Here is a 16716-nt window from a genome sequence, read left to right as displayed (position 1 = left end):
AAACATAACTACACAGATTAAAACTTACAAATATGTTCAGTAGCCAAAGAACTGTCAGTTTGCTTTTGGCCTCTGTTCAATCAAATTTTGTACTTTTGATTAAGAATTACTTGCATCCGTTTATGTTATTTTATTTTACTATATTTTAGTTTTGTTTATCTGAACAAAGTTAAGGATAAAATATTAATATGTAAAGTTACAAAGTAAAGTTAACTTTGCAGGAGAGGAAAGAAGCCCAAATGTCTTATACAAAGCCCTCCCCTTCAAATCAACAAAACCTAATGAATCAAAAAAGAAAGAAATCAAATAACATAAAATTATATTTAAAAAGTGCAGGAGTTGAAATACATATAGTCAGTTCTTTTTGGATAAAATATATATATTTTAGTTTTGAAGATGATGAAGTCAATACAGTTTTTTACTTGGTGAATTCCAGAGATGAGGACCTCTACATTTTGATGAAAAATGAAATAATTTAGGCTGCATGAACTGTTACAAAACCAAGCAGCTTTTAAACATCAGAGTGAAAAAGGAAAAGGGGAAAAAAGGGAAATAAATGCACACAGACTGTAGCAACACCTTGCTGAAGCGGCTCCACCTTCAAATATGTGTAACTTTAAGGGTTAATAAAATGTAAACAGATGAGTTCAAAACAAACAAAAAGAAAAATCACATCCCCTTCAGTTGTCATGAATGTTAAGGATTAGGTATAGAGGTCAAAACCATTTTTTACATGTATTTTATTTGTTTATCTATTTTTTTAACCAAGCGGTTAACCTGCTCATTTCTGCTGTAAAGTTTTGCAGCCAGTCATAAGTGGCCTTATGCCTAAAGCAGGATATGCTTAAAAAAAACAAAACCAAGATGCAATCCTCAAAATGTCAAACTCAGTCGACAAAACCACAGGTATCAGTGTTTTGTGGGTTGTTTGCCTAACATTTTTTAGGCATGACCACCCATATAAAGGCGTGTTAGCATGTATAAAAAGAGATGCTCCTGGGTGGAGTTTCTGGTCTTTATGCAAAGCTAAATGTCTGCTGGCTCCAGCTTTATATTCACCAGACAGACATGAGGATGCTGTCAATCTTCTAAAATAATTCTTGGCAGGAAAGCAAAATATTTTGATTGATTATTTTTGATGATAAAAGGGAATTTTAATTCCAAACTGCAGCAAAAAAAAAAAAAAAAAAAAAAAATCAGGATGAGTCATGCAAGCCACCATTCATCAGGCTGTCCCTCCTGACAGAGGCCTTACCTGACAAGGTGTGAAAGCATCCGCAGTCAAGAAACACACACTCGCCTGACCTGCTCAACGAGTTATTGATAATTTCCTCAACACTGAAAACACAAACACTCACATTAACACCAACGAAAACTAAATCGTTCATCAATTAGACTTTGAGCTGCTCCCCAACAAGGTGAACCATGACACTTAAGGGTTAAGACTGGGTTTTTGGATAGGGTGAGTTTGAAATTAAGGTTAGTATTTGGCATGTAGTTGTGGCAGTGGTGATATGTAATGAAGTAAATTTACTCAAATATGTACTTAAAAATGAATCTGATCTTTACTTGAGTCTATTCTTTTCATGTCACTTTATACATCTACTTCACTACATTTCAGAGGGAAATATTGTAATTCACTGTGTTTATCTGAGAACTTTATTTACTAGTTTCTGTAGATTTTTGCATTAACCTAAGAAGAGTTTAAATCATATTATGTTTTACGTTTATAGTAGAAGTGAAATGGTTAGCTGATTAATCAATTTTACAATTGAATGAGAATTAATGGGCAACTAATTTTATTTTTTTAAACTATATTTATTGCCTTTTTCATGCACAACACAAAGAAAACTCAGATGTGACATGACAAAATTAGTAGCTAAAAATAAGAGAATAAAATTAAAAACTAATGGACATTATATCCATACCCAAACCTCACGACCCTCCAGTTTGCACCCTCCAGTTTTTTTGGGAGTGATTTATTTAAAAAGAAAAATATTCATGCTCACACATGACATGATAAAACGAGTAGCTACTGTTAAGAAAATAAATAAATAAATAAAAAATAATGGAAATTATATCTCTTCTCAACCTTCACCACTCTCAAATTTAAAATATTTTGATCACCTTTAAAATAACTTTCTCATTTATTTTTAATAATTTGAGTTTTTGGGTGATTTATTTTTATTACTTTCAATTATTGTTTTGTATTGGGTACTTTTACCTTTAATAATTTAAGTACATGTTGCTGATCATACTTACTTTACTTAAGTATTTTTTTAATACATGACTTTCACTTGTAACAGAGTATCTTCACAGTTTTTGTACTTTTTAACTTCAGTAAAGGATCTGAATACTTCCTCCACCACTACTCAGTGGTGGAGGAAGTTACAGTAAGTTAATGTTATATCCTCATAACTGGCAGTTGGGAGTTTGCGTGTGGGTGTAGATGTCTAAATAAGTGTTGATATCTTTATATTCCTGATTTCTACTTGCTGTTTATGAATTTATGGAAGTTGTGCAAAAAGGGGAACCACCCATGCATTCTTCTTTCTGTTGTGACGTTGCAGGAAAATCACACCTTTAGGCCTATTGAGACTGGACGCCAGAGAGAGACAGAGGCATCTGTGGCATCCGAGGCCTGACGAGAGCACAGGCATGAAAACGCACGGGAGACTCGTTGAGCCATTTTTTAAACTGGATTCATATCTACAAGATCAGACGGAGCAGTGACATAGAGAGGAGTGCTAACTGATGAACTAGAACATGACGGTAAGAATCGTATTTTTCTGTTGTAGATAAATAGTCAAATGTTTTAGAAAAGAGTCGCGCCTAAAGGAAACATGACAGATTCCAGTTAACCAGGGTGGATCTGGTTTCACCTTGCTTCGCCCTTCTTGCACTGATCTCATCCAGAGATCAGAAACATGGCGGTGTGGTGCCTCCCATGTGAGTTGCATGCAGTGGTAGAATATTAATAAGTTTATTTACTTTAGACTTAAAGGGATCTTTTTGATCTTCTAGGGTTGTATGAGGTATGTACTGATGTAGGATTTAGGGACAACATTTTATTTCAAAATAAATCTACCATACCTTGTATCTTATCCACAGTCTGTAGATGGTGTTCTGCATGAGGCCCGTTTTGGAGAAGCAGGCACAGAACCGACACAAACATGATGAGCAGCAGCAAAGCATATTTAAGCCACCTAAAAAATGTAGAGTGTATTCATTACTTTACCTTGCTGATAACTGAAGCTGTAGTATTGCTCTCCTCAAAACCAGACTCCACTGAGAAAAACAGCGATTTAACATTTCTAAAGTGCTTCTCTAATGCTGCCTCGACCAGTTGGTTTGTTTGTGATATTGTGCAACTTTGGTGTGTCAAAATCACAGGCTAATTCAAACTAACTAAATGATGACAGCTAAAATTATTGTTCTTCTCAGTGGAGTCTGGTGTCTGTGACGAGAGCGTAGATGGGGAACTGAAGCTTCCTTATCAAAAAGGGCTGTTTGACGGGAAGGTTAGGTGCTGAAAATCTTGTCAATATAGTGTAGATTTAAACTGATATTGTTTTTTTCAGTGACTTCATGTTATATTTTGCTGCTGCCCATGTCCACAACAGTACATGGCTTAGTTTTTGTGTCGGTAATGCAGCCTGCTTTTCCAAACTGAGGGTGTACAAACAGACATCTACTGTATGTAATACAGTAGAATACATAAGTACCTCATACATCTCCACTTCACAACAAAAACAACAGAAAAGACAACAGTAATTTTGCAAAATTCTGATAATAAACAGTAAATGTTTAAAATAAATAAAAATCAACTGAATAAATTAACACAAGACATAAAAATTGTAGGGAAAAAAAGAACGACCTAAAAATGGCGGCAACAAATAACGAGGCACCATCAGTTAAAGTCAGTTTAAAAAGCTATGTTTTAAGGTTTCTTTGAAAATGGTGGAGTGGTATCTATGCATCGAGTATTATCTGCATACCTTTACCTAAGTGTGATATAACATAGTATTTTGACACTGTGGTATTGATACTTTTCCATAATAGGTGAATTTAAAGTAAAATAATGGCAAACGTGTAATCAGATCACTTATATGAAAATAGTTTTATGTAGCAAACCAATTATATAAACATGTGAATACAGCAGTGTATAATGTGGTGTGCCTATGAGCACATACAGTGTGTTATAAAAACAATGTGTGTCTTCTGAAATATGTACGGCAACAGTGAGACCCAGTAATTACAATGCGGGTGGATTTACCAGTTGTTGCATGTGTTGGGTTTCCTGCAGGCCTTCCTGTCAGCAGGCTGGAGCTGTTTTTGTAAACAATGCTGATCTCAGCTCAACTGGTTTCACAGGCAAATTACCTGAATGCATTACAATACATATTTGTTTTCTTTGGTTGATAGACGGCGCTTTAATCTCATCACATAATTGCAGGCTACAGTTCTGCAGACACACGGGTGTCTATTTCCTTGAAGGATGTGATTAACATATTTACATATTTTATCCTTTTATTTAACACTTTGCTGGATTGGAAAAAGGTTGAGGTGATAAACAAAAACAGCTGTAAGCGTCAATGTATTATGTCAGAATCTATTTCTTCATTATTTCCGTATTGTGCTTACATTTTACACATAATTGAATTTGTTTTTTATCAAATTAAAAAACAGTAAATTTGGGGCCATGCGTGGGAATAGCATACACAATATAACAGAGGGTTGATAGAGGCGGAGCAGCTCATTTTTGCCCCGAGGAACCCTGACAGATCGATGGGTGGTTACCACTGCTGATTACCGCAGAATCACAGTCCAAAACCTTTAAATCAAATTTAGGAAGATGTGTGGTGTCATTGAGTCTAATGCGGTGAGTGGTTTTTGTTGTCAACTGGCAGATAAACAGTAGATATTTGTGAGAAATAATAACATCTCTCCACCGCAGCCCTGTTTTCATGTTCAGATATTTAAAAAGAAACGAAAGAACTGAACTGTCCATTAGACAACAGACATGGTAGTTCCCTGGTAGATTGTTCCCACACATTTTCATGGACACACTCTCAGAACTTTTCCATAACTTTTCAAGGATCCATGATGACATTTCAATAACCGTTCACAATGATAACATGAACAGAAGCGTATAGTAAAGTGGTTCCCCAAATTAGAGGACTCCACAGTGACCCCGTTTACACATTAGTGATCAAAACATCAATCAATGCATATTAGAGCTACACCACAGAAAATAAATCTGTGTTATCTTACATATGTTATCAAGTCCATCCCTTGACAAAACTTCCAAGTATTTTACAAATTCCATGATTTTTCCAGGCGAGGAAAATAAAACTGTTGAATTCCATGACTTTTCCAGGTTTTCCATCTTGCTATCATGGTTTCATGTGACCTTATAAGAGAAGAACAGCCAAGTGATACCGTGTACATGTTGCAATATAAAACCAATGATTAGCTGTTCTGTAGCCTTTGCTCTTATCTTAAAACTTCTGTCACTATTGAACCCCATAGCCTCCCAAACCCCCCAGGACGAAGTACGCCACGCTGCCCACCATCACCAGCTCCTATGAAGTCCCTCAGCCAACCTACGAAGACCCGGACGCACCCACGGTAAACATGACTTCTGTGGACAGTAGTTCATCTGAATGAATGCATAGCTGAATGGTTTTTGGTTTGGTATTTGCATGATTTTACCTTGTTTCAACACTCAGGTTTGTGTTGAAATAGAAATCCTTGAGCTTTAGCTTAAACCTAAAACTATCATGTTTGCTTGTTAGCTGCTGTTCCGTTGAATTATTAGACGTGTTGATTCACTTGTGTTTTTATTTTTGTCAGCCTGTTGTCACAGTCGAAACCCAGCCTGAGGTTAAAGTCAAGCCTGTACCTCGTCCCAGGTCTAAAATACAACCAAAGTCCCAGAGTAACAACAACAACAACAACACTGCTGACTCTGCAGACACAACCAGCAACACAGCCGATGCAGAGGTGAGTGGTGATCTTGTAATTGAACTAACGATAAGTTTTAATAAGCATGCGTTTATCTTTTCCACATCCTTCTATTGTCAGAGTGGATATCCTGCTGACTATAAGACGCCTCGCCCCGTCCGTCCTCCTCCCAGACCACCACTGTGCAAAAGCTTGACGTTACCTAAATCCTCAGAGGCAGTCGATGAAGGCAGTCACTACGTAACTTCAATTTCTGAGCCAACGGTGAGGGTATTTTAGACAAAGTAACAAGCTTTGTGTGTGATTGTATAACTTATCTTAAATGAATAGCTGAACATTTTTTGGGAAAGATACTCATTCACTTTCTTGCCTCTGGCTGCTTTCTTTCTTGCACTCATACATTTTTTTGTCATTGTGTTGCCACAAAAAAAAAAAATACCAATAGCAACAACAACAACAACAACAACAAAATACCTAAATTAGGAACAAACAAGAGTAGCGTGAGGAACACAAGGGACCAAGAATATAATGTTGAATTTCAGCAACCTAAATCCTGCACACTGGACCTTTAAGGGGTCTGGGATGAAAGGAAAGGTGAGCTGTAGTAGTAGCAGTACCTCCTGTGATAATCACAGTTCATGGGTGTAGATTTCGGGGGAGGTGGGGGTCTGGGGACACGTGCCCCTTCATATTTAGAACATGTGCATTTGTCACTCCCGATAAAAGCATGATTTTTATTTTGATAAAATTGATGACATTTACACTGCAAATTTATGCAGAAATGGCTCAAATTGGTGCATAAAATTGAGTAAAATTAAATGTTTGATGCTCAATATATTTCTTACCAAAGGACCCAAACCCCCCTGATTCATAGGTGACTTTGTTAATGTTGAAACAATACATATGGCATTGCTGCAAATTGTCATTCTTACCCTTTGGTTGTTGTATGAAGGAAAAAATAAGATATAACATGTTAATCAATGAGCTTTAGAGGTGCTGGTAGGCTGATTTTGTTATTTTTGGACAGAGCAAGGCTAGCTGTCTCCTCTAACACGTCCTCACTCTGAACTCATCACATGGTGCCGTTCTGTCAGGACCTTCTGCATCTACCGATGACGTTTTAGGTACCCCTCTGCATAAGCTGCTTAAGCTCCGGGTTGCTGCAATGGGGATGTCAACACATGGTGGGATTGAGTGGTGTTGACTTTTGGGAAATAAAATGGATCACCATTTAATTTCAGGAACAATTAGACCCTTTATATAAAGTCTTAATGTCATCTCCTCCTTTATTTCTCTACTAGCCTGCAGCTGTCAGTCCTGAGACAATACAAACTCCCCCTCCAAAGCGGCCTCAACGCCCTCCTCCTCCCTCCATCTACTACGATTCACCACATTCTGCAGTCAGGTTAAAATCTGAGGTAAGAGCTGACGTGTTTCAACTCATCCCATCATTTCTGCAACACGTTAGACTACTTTGAGACACATTTGAAGGTGACTGACACACATCTCTGACTTGTCCCAAAATCCTTGTGTAAATACAGCTAGACATTAACAGATTAAGACCTCACCTGTTCCTGATTTTAAAATGTGAAATGTGTTTAATAATGTTTTTTTCCCCATCTTTTTAATATTTTCTTTGAAAGAGTTACAGTGATGGGAGTCAGTCATCCAGGAGTTCCTACAGTGACTCTATGAGACAATCTCCCGTCCCAGCAGCTGTCTCTGAAGAGGAGGAGGTCAACCTGTTTGGGACTTACAGCACAACGGTAAACTAAAAGTTAAAATGGACTCAGTGTTTTCCTGTGCTTTGGTGGAATAAGTTTCATCTCAACAATCAACAGCATGAAAGCTCAGCAATCCGTATAAAAAAAGTTGGAATATGTTCAATGTTTTGATTTTATTCAAATGGATTACACAACCGCACTGTCACTGTCAATTTTTTCAGGTCACAGAAAGACCTGCAGTTCCACCTCGACTCTGGCAGTCCTCCCTCCCCCGCACGCCTCCAGAGGTATGTGAGCCACAGTTGATAAAACAGGTGCCAAAAACACTGACGAAAGGTGCAGAAACACATGCGTATGTCAGGCTGTCATGGAAAAACAGATGCATAAGGCTTCACTATTTTGGCTGCATTTCAGTCAGTGTGAAATGCAGAGCTGTTTGTGATTTTAACCAAAAGTGACTTTCATGTTTGTTGCACAAAGTTGATTCAACAACTACCGTTTTCACTTGGAAATGGACACCCACAATGAGCACAAATGCAAATGCAGCACTTTGGTTTTTGCTTCCATTTTATCACAAGTTAGAATAAACAATCTGAGACTTTTTTATGCACACTTACTTCTCTCATACTGTGGTTGCAAATTTGTTAAAATCCTTGTGCACGAACACTTTTACTCTCCAAGATATCCATCCACCTGACAGGTGCGGCACATCAGGATGCTGATTAAACAGTGTCGTTACCACACAGCTCACAGTTAACCAGGTGGATTGTTTTTTGTGCCCAAATCTTAACACACATTAATCACATCATTGTAAGAACATAAGAACATAAGGTTTCAGTGTATCAGTTACATAATAAGGTGCAAATGTAACAGAAATGTACAATGCCAATTTTTTTTCCTGCCGATTCCACTTGATAAAGAGTTTTACTTATGCTCTTGTAATGTCAAAATCTAAGAAAAGGCACCAACAGAGTCTCCTTAACACCATTTAACAGCCTGACCAACTATTCTTTGACAGTCAAGCCTACAAAAACCTCACGCCATTATTTCAATCTAAACCAAAAACATCAGTCTAATGATGACGTTACAGAAAAGATTCATCCAGTGGCCACCAAGTCTGCCTGCCAAAAATACTAATTTTATTGGTTTATTTGTATCACTGCAGAATTAATGATTCACTAATTAAATTTCTTTGTCTGTTACAGAGCAGACCACCGCCACCGTCATTCACCCCTCCACCTCCACCTCCGTCAGAGTCACAGTCAGTGTACAGTGAGATAGAGCACCGTCCCTACCTCGACGTTCTGCCGGAGGAAGATGATAACATTGTGAGAGAAAGGATGCAAATACGCACACACACACACACACACACACACTGGTCTGCTTTAATGCATTTCGGACTCATTATTTTGTATCTGTGTAACACCATCAGACACTCGGGAGACCAACACTCAGCTTCCAGACTGGCAGCTACTCTTCTCATCAGCAAAACGCAGAAGACACCGAAGTACGACGTTTACTTCACTTCTTCTCCAGATAAATTGTGGTTTAGCAAAAGTTAAATTTAACGTTTGAAGAGGTTTCATGAATTAAAGCTGCTGTTTCTCTGTGATGATTTTTAATAAGAAAATGACTTGCTTTAATCAGGACATCATCGGGATGTTGAGGTGGCTGAAAAAAGTGTCAAGTAAGTACAAAGTTTTATACCAGAGAGATATTTTGTAGTATTCTTTTAGACCAAAGACACTGACTACCAATTATGTGCGTGAATTTGTTTTAAAAGAAATGTGAATCTAATCTGCTGTATCTCTTTGCTGTCAATCCAACAGAATCTGATTTAATGGTTCCTCCTGTATACGGCCTCAGTATCGAGGAGGAAATCAGGTAACCACACGGAAACTATCACATGAATTCCTTCTTATAAACTGGCAGTGCCATTACAGTATTTCTAGAAATGTAAAAATGGTACTTTACAGCTTTTCATAAGCTGAGAGTGCATCAGAGTGTAGCTGTGCAATCGAGAACAGCTACAGTTTTCTGGGTAACAGTTATTAAACTCGCTGCACTGCTGAGTATTGCTGCACACACTGTATATGCAATCATTTCCACCATTATGTGTATAAAGCTGCCTGTTCAGTGGTGCCCAGAAAATTTTTATAGATGGGGGCCACTGAATATTTTGGGATGGTACACCAAAACCAGAAGCTGTAACTGAATTTCAGGAATTTGATCGTACTGTTGAATATATATAGGCTGGTTCAAAATGTAGGTGGGTTTCCATTACAGATTTGCACAAAATTAAGTGATATTTTCAAAATGTCGATAAAACACCATTATGAAGTGATTGCGTTTCCACTGAGTGATGTTATGCGACTTCTCTCGCAATCACATTATTTCCAGTCAAAGGCCACGTAGATGTGTTATGCGAGCGATTATGGAAAGGCAAGCCCCTCATACGTGGGGGCGGCCACGTATGAGGGATTTCTGGGAGTTTATAGTCTATGATTTCACAGAGGAATTTTGGATTCAAAACTTCCGGATGATTCGCTCAACTTTCTAACAGTTATGTGTTGCAATAACAGCTCTTGTAGCGCCTGCTGCATCATGAGGGAGCCAGTTCCTACTGACACTTTGTTTTATATCATGTGACCTATAAAAGTGAAAAATGTGTTTCCATTGCAGTTTTGTGAAATATGGCTTTACTTGTTTTCATGTAATTTTCTGCTAACTTTTTTATTATTATTATTATCATTAATTTTTTGCTAATATGTGGGACATGTCTTGTTAATTTGCCCATTGCCTTTCCCCTCATGTTTTTGAAAGAAATCCAACCAATTTGCTCAGGTTTCAAAGGGTTAACAGAATGAGCTGGATGAAGAAATTATTGTCGTCTTTACGCAGGTCATTCAATCAGAGAGCCATGACTGTGAAAAAGGCCCTGCGTCTCTACAACCTCCTCATGATAAAACGCAACGAAGGCCTGCGAAACATCATCATCGAGTTCAACTCCATCTCCGACCACCTGGACAAGATGAAGAAGAAGACCAAAACCATGGACATCGCTGGGGGCACTACGGGTGCTGTCGGAGGCGTGACTGCAGTCTTGGGTATCGCCCTGGCTCCTGTGACATTTGGTACCTCGCTGATTGCGACAGCTGTTGGTGCCGGTATGGTGGCGTCTGCCGGGGGTATGGGTGCACACACTGCCAAGGTCAAGAAGAACGTTGTGAACAGGATGACGGTTGAGAAACTCGTCTACGACTATAAGGGAGATGTTGTTGACCTGGAGCATTGTCTGAGTTTCATCCTGTCTGGGATGAACGAGCTGCGGAGGCACGACATTGCCAGGATACAGAGGGCCGGAGGTCAGCCTGACGCAGTGAGGATAGCTCATCTGTCACAGTCTGTGTTTCGGACGACCACGAACAATGACAGGAGGAGTTCTGTCGCGCACACGGCTGGGATGTCATCAGAGCGACTGCTTATGGCTTTTGTAAAAGAAATGGATCAGTATTTTTCAGAAAAGGATGATCTAAAGTTGAAGAAGTCCAATAAGAGCAAGTTTTCTGGTCGAGTTCGTCTGCTGGCTAAAAATCTGCAGGATGAACTCGATCAAATGAATCTCATGTGGGAAATGTTTGGCTGAATCAAGGACACTTTTCTTGGTTTGTTTGCGTGTTGTGCAGTCCGTTATCATTCTGAAGTCGTCAGTCGATTTCAGTGTAAGGCACCCACGCCAAAAGCCACATTTTGCAGTGGTATCATGCGCTGCTGGGAGCCCGGTGTTTGCGTCCAGTATGAATGTAGAGCCAAACCTAACAATGTGTTTTTGTTTCTTAAACATAATCACATGCTTTTGTTGATGTCTCTGCATTGGTTGCTGTCCTGAAACATCAATAGCAGATGCAAGAGGAGACTTTGAGCGTAATATGTCGACATAAAATTCCCCTGATAAAGCGGTGATGTGAACGGGATGGTGTGTGTGACTGTGTGTGTGTGTGAGAGAAAAGAGATATGTTTGTAAATGTCTTAAAAAGAGCATTTTTACGAAATATCTTACTTACCACTTATATTTTAATAAACATTTTATATTTATTACACCTAATGTGTAATTTGTCATAGGCAACATTGGCTCTTTTTTTTTTCACTTTTTCCAAAAAGGTCTAACACATAGGAAATGGTGATGGAAAGTAAAAAAAAAACATGAAAGATGACATTTTTAAATTTGCACTTATTGTTAGCTGTTTATTTGTGTTTATTTCTTATAAGCTCTTGTTCTTGTTAGTAGCCTTATAAATGCAACATTACTACTATTATAATAACTACAACAACTACTACTATTAGTAATAATAATAATACCAACAACAGTATAACAATAACAACAACAATAACAGTAATAATAATTATTATTATTATATTTTTTGAGGGGGGGGGGGGGGGGGGGGGGGGGCACTGTAAGCTTTCCTAGGATACCAAATGTGATATGTCTGCCACTGTAGTAACCAACAGTCCTACTTATTACACCTTTGAGGAAAGCTCAAGATTGTTGTTTTATTACAATTATATTTCTCTATAAGTAAAATCTCGGAATTAGCTCTCATCATCAAAATAATAACAATCGGATGAGTGATTACTTTCTCAGGTCGACAGTAAACTATGCCTGGAATGTGAAACACAAACATTGGCGGAGTGATATCGCGGTCACTGCGGAATGATACCTCCCGTTCTCGCATAAACTATAATAGAGCCGCGCCGTGACACTCGCCATTTTCCCTCACGAGGACCAGCAAAAGAAGAAGAAGCTTTCGTTGAACATCGCTCTTTTAGCCGAAATGGCAGTGTAAACGTGTGCCGCGACCCAGCCGCCAACAAAACAGTGCATCCCGCCAGTGCACTGAGTCACTTCAAATTCAGCACCATGTTGTGTAAGTACTACATTTTTTTTTGTAATATTTTGGTCGATGACAGCTGTCAGGCCTACTGTGTCCGCGCGCTTCATAAGCCTGACCGCGAGCTCGGAGCTAAAGCGTATTAAATGCCTGATTTTTTTTTTTTTTTTTGCATTTTCATTTAATTTAACTTATGTGAAATTCCGAATAGTTAAATACAATGGTGTTTGGATAATAAAAAAACACAGAATTAATTACAGAGATTACGTAACACATGGCAATATCATGAAATGTATCATTTTGTATTTGATACAATATATCGAACCCCCTATCGAACGGAAATGTTAAATGTTGCTACTTTTCTATAAAGAAACAATGTTATTATCTCGAGAGTCGACGTGGCAGCCAGAAAAAAAGTCCGTTTCCTCTTTTTGTCAAAATGGCGGCTTCGTCTAGCCTTTCCGAGAACAAAAGTGTTTTTAGAGACGAGGTGACGTCACCAGTGACCCTGATTAGAGACAGTGACGTCAGCAGAGTCATAAGACTGGTCGCTGGGTGGAAACATGTGATGTGCAGCAGCAGCGTTGCAGTGATGGGGGCAGTGTTGTGCCAAAATGTGATTTTTACCTGTAAGAAGAATCATTATTTTGTCATACCAATACAATATTACTATTAAAATGTGTATTATTCATTTATATAGTTATTATTATTTAACCACACACTTATTTGTACACGAAGCAAAAACATTGTGTCTGCAGTCTAAATCAAATCTCGCAGTTGACATTATTACTGGGTTCCCTTGGATCCTTAAAAAGTCTTGAAAGGCATTAAATAAGGCATCAGTTGGTATTAGAATATCTTAAATTGGTCTTTAAAAAGTATTTAAATAAACAGGAAGACATTGGAAGCAGGAAATTAAGTTTTTTTTTCATACTACTTGCTTTTAAACAACAACACATTTACAACATCCAGTAATATGAAAAATGAACATGCTTCTACTGGATAGTTATATAATAACTTATTTATTTATTTATTTTTTATTTATTATGTTCTTCAGAAAATTAAAAAAAATAGCATTAAACATCTTAACACCTTTTTTTTCTTGTTAAACTTGAACAAAAAAAGTCATAATTTATGTTTGGATTATGTACAATTTTGCACAAATTTTTACCCCAAGTTTTCTTTTTTTTATCTTTAATTTTAATTATTGTAGAAAAGGTTGTAAATTCTGGATGGTGTTTAAAAAAAATCTTAAATCTGACTTATGAAGCGTCTGAAGGAATCTTGTATATTTACATTTATTATTATTTTTGTTCACTTTCACCACTAATATCGTATTTCTCTTCTCATCCTCAGGTCCTTCGTGGAAACCCTCACCACTGCTGCATTCGACAGCATAAAAGAGTTCGAAACCTCCCTAACGTCACGCACCCCGTTTGTGACCAACAACAGCCACTATGACCATGACGATGACAAGCTCACAGTTTGGCCTGGAAGACATGGAGGCCCTTCTCTGGGGACCTTTCTCTCCCATGGCTGACGCCATGAGCCTCCTTTCTTCACGCCCTGACCAAGAAGACCAACAGGAAGGAGGAGGGGCTTCGTTGGAGGGGGACACTTCGCCTGTGTCACCCCTCACCTCCTCATCGCTGTCCTCTTCCTCCTCTCCTCCTCCCTTCTACTCTCCTCCTCCCTCGCCGCCGGCCGTCCTCCTCCAGGGGGACAAAGCTGGGACGGACCTGCTCTCCCTCCCCTGGTTGGGCCAACCTGATCATCTGAGACAGGCTGTCTCAGATGATGGCAAAGGTAACGACCATGTAAACTAAAAATAAGAAAATTCAGGCACTTATTAACATATTTTTACTTTCTGATCACAATTAGTACTCTGTCGATGCAACAGGAAAGCAGATGGCTCATTTAACCCTTTAAAACTTGGCAAATTGGCTTGATTTTATTCAAAAATATGAGAAGAAGGCAGTGAGCAACTGAATAAGAAATGACCCAAAATTAACAAAAAGAAAATCACCTGAAAACTACCAAAAAAATAAAGAATATATGTATTATGTATGTTTGTTATTTGTTTATTTTTTTTTCAATTTTTAAGGTTATTTCCTTGTTCATTGTTTTTTACTTTTCTTGGTAGGTTTCAGGTAATTTATTTGTAACCTTTTGCTTTTTTGGTATATTTTTTAAGAAAAGTTAAAAACAATAATAAACAAGAAAATAACCTGAAAAAAGTGCAGAATAATAGAAATAATAATATACATTAATAACATATATTCTGTAGCATAATTTTAAATATATAACCAGAAATTTAGTTTTATATATTTTTTTCTGGTAAAATAATTTTTAGATTGTTCTATTGTCACTTTTTACCAATTTCCTGCTCATTGCTTTCTTTGAAATACAAATTTGAGATACTTGTGAAAGACGTCTGAACGCAGCACAAAGAAAGCGATGTCGCTCCGGGTTTTGTTGATCTCCTGCCTAATTTGCCTCCGCAGAGGAATTGTTTGGTGACCTGGACTGGATGGCTGAGAAGGTGGATCTGAGCGAGTTGGACATTGAGTCTCTGATTGGCTGCGATCCTGCTGAAGACGGCCCCAGCTCTCCAGAAGACCTCCTCGCCTCCCTGGATTGCTCCATGGAGCTGGACTCCCTCCCGGTGCCCGCTTTCTCCACTCCTGTGCTCTCCGGTCCCTCCTCTGCTTCTCCACATGTCCCCCCCGCTCCCGCCGTCTGTCCAGATCCTCCTGTCATTGAAGTGGATGAGCCTGAGTCCTGCGTGGACGAACAGGATGTCCCCTGTGTCCAGATGTGCGTCCCCGAACCGGAACAGGAGCTGGAAATCAAATCTGAGCCCGCCTCTCCAGGCCCGTCCTCCCCCGCGGTCGATTCCCCCTCCTCCCCAGCCTACACCCTGGACCTCGGCAGCGAAGTGGACGTCTCAGAGAGCGAGGTGAAGCCGGTGGTAGCTTCAGTCGTGTCCCCGGTCCCGAGGATTGTGCTGTCCCTCTCGCCGACCCGCATCGTCCTCGTGCTGGCTCCTAAAGATGAAATCGGGATCACCACCACCACTGTAACCACTACACCACAGATTGTCCGTTCCTCCCCTCCACCAAAATCCTCCAGAAGCAGACCATACCCCGAGCCCGCGTTTAAACCCAGTCCACCATCTCCCAGTGCCACCAGTGTCAAAGTCAAGCTCCCACGTGGCGCAGACAGAGACGAGAGGGTGTCTTTGAAGGCACCGAAGATCAAAAAACTGAAGAAGATGGAGCAGAACAAGACGGCCGCCACGCGTTACAGGCAGAAGAAGAAAGCCGAGCAGGAGTCACTCCTGGAAGAGCACACGCGGCTGGAGAGGAGGAACATGGAGCTGAAGGAGAAGGCCGAGTCCATGGCGAGGGAGATCGAGTACCTCAAAGAGCTGATGGAGGAAGTCCGCCATGCCAGGACCAAAAAAGGTCTCAGTGGTGACCTCTAGTGGTCAGACCCGACAATGACGGATGATGTCTGACGTGACGATAGAGAAAGTGTCTCAGCAGTTTTTATCACACAAATAAGTAAAATATGTATTTTGTCAGCACAGCATGTCTTCAGTCCACATTAAAACTTCAGGATATCCTTTTTAACTATTTAAACACTGGTATTAAATATAGAAAACTTTTGTCATGTTTAGAGTAATTGTATGGAAACGAGTATTTTCCATTCAGTATAAGCGTGTGTGTATTTAACGTATATTTTTCCTATCTCTGGACCTCAGTAACCTGCCAGTAGGATGTATTTTAAAAATGTGTATTGTATAACTGCACCACCTGTATTATGAATCTCTTAATAAAGAGTCTTAAAACTAATTGCTGTATTTGGTGAAATTCCTTCTGGAGTATCAATAATTAGTATATGGATGATGGTGGAAGGCAAGTGGGATTTTACCCCTCGGATAATTAATAATAATGTTTATAAAAGTATGCGTCACTTATCACAATAACATAATCCTAATGCATATTATTACACACGTTTAAAACCATAAATGCCAGTTTATGTGGCATATTTATACCCCATAAATCTTTAAAAGTCTCTAAAAGGCGTTGAAATAAGTTTTCCAAAAACAGCCCTTGGCTGGTGTAAAAAGT

General features: G+C 39.0%; 2 protein-coding genes across 3 annotated transcripts; both read left to right on the top strand.

Moving 5' to 3' along the window:
- The first annotated feature begins 1375 nt into the window (after positions 1-1375).
- On the top strand, positions 1376-11791 carry LOC121956746. Of its 2 annotated transcripts, none has more exons than XM_042505119.1 (13): positions 1376-1462; positions 2571-2772; positions 5533-5631; positions 5857-6006; positions 6088-6231; positions 7269-7385; positions 7611-7733; positions 7913-7978; positions 8897-9019; positions 9124-9198; positions 9339-9378; positions 9521-9575; positions 10593-11791. In XM_042505119.1, exons 2-13 carry the CDS (start codon positions 2767-2769, stop codon positions 11335-11337), a joined length of 1743 nt encoding a protein of 580 aa, XP_042361053.1. In that variant the 5' UTR covers positions 1376-1462; positions 2571-2766; the 3' UTR covers positions 11338-11791. The 2 variants fall into 2 exon arrangements, with proteins under 2 accessions (XP_042361053.1, XP_042361052.1); XM_042505118.1 differs by having other exon boundaries at positions 1395-1479.
- A 656-nt stretch (positions 11792-12447) lies between these two features.
- On the top strand, positions 12448-16437 carry atf4b (activating transcription factor 4b). Its single transcript, XM_042505784.1, has 3 exons — positions 12448-12614; positions 13937-14386; positions 15085-16437. Exons 2-3 carry the CDS (start codon positions 14038-14040, stop codon positions 16065-16067), a joined length of 1332 nt encoding a protein of 443 aa, XP_042361718.1. The 5' UTR covers positions 12448-12614; positions 13937-14037; the 3' UTR covers positions 16068-16437.
- Positions 16438-16716: the final 279 nt, after the last annotated feature.

This window comes from Plectropomus leopardus, chromosome 17 (assembly GCF_008729295.1).
Source record: "Plectropomus leopardus isolate mb chromosome 17, YSFRI_Pleo_2.0, whole genome shotgun sequence".
NCBI lineage: Eukaryota > Metazoa > Chordata > Actinopteri > Perciformes > Serranidae > Plectropomus > Plectropomus leopardus.
Note: the sequence above shows the minus strand (reverse complement) of the source record. Positions and strands in the feature narration are given on the sequence as shown.

What these genes read in the sequence shown, in the direction of transcription:
- LOC121956746 (XM_042505119.1), top strand. An exon ending in CTTCAATTTCTGAGCCAACG is followed by an intron (nt 6,232 to 7,268) that starts GTGAGGGTATTT and finishes TTTCTCTACTAG; the next exon opens with CCTGCAGCTGTCAGTCCTGA. An exon ending in TCCCCCGCACGCCTCCAGAG is followed by an intron (nt 7,979 to 8,896) that starts GTATGTGAGCCA and finishes TGTCTGTTACAG; the next exon opens with AGCAGACCACCGCCACCGTC.
- atf4b (XM_042505784.1), top strand. Translation starts at nt 14,038, where the DNA reads ATGACCATGACGATGACAAGCTCACAGTTTGGCCTGGAAGACATGGAG. An exon ending in TGTCTCAGATGATGGCAAAG is followed by an intron (nt 14,387 to 15,084) that starts GTAACGACCATG and finishes TTGCCTCCGCAG; the next exon opens with AGGAATTGTTTGGTGACCTG.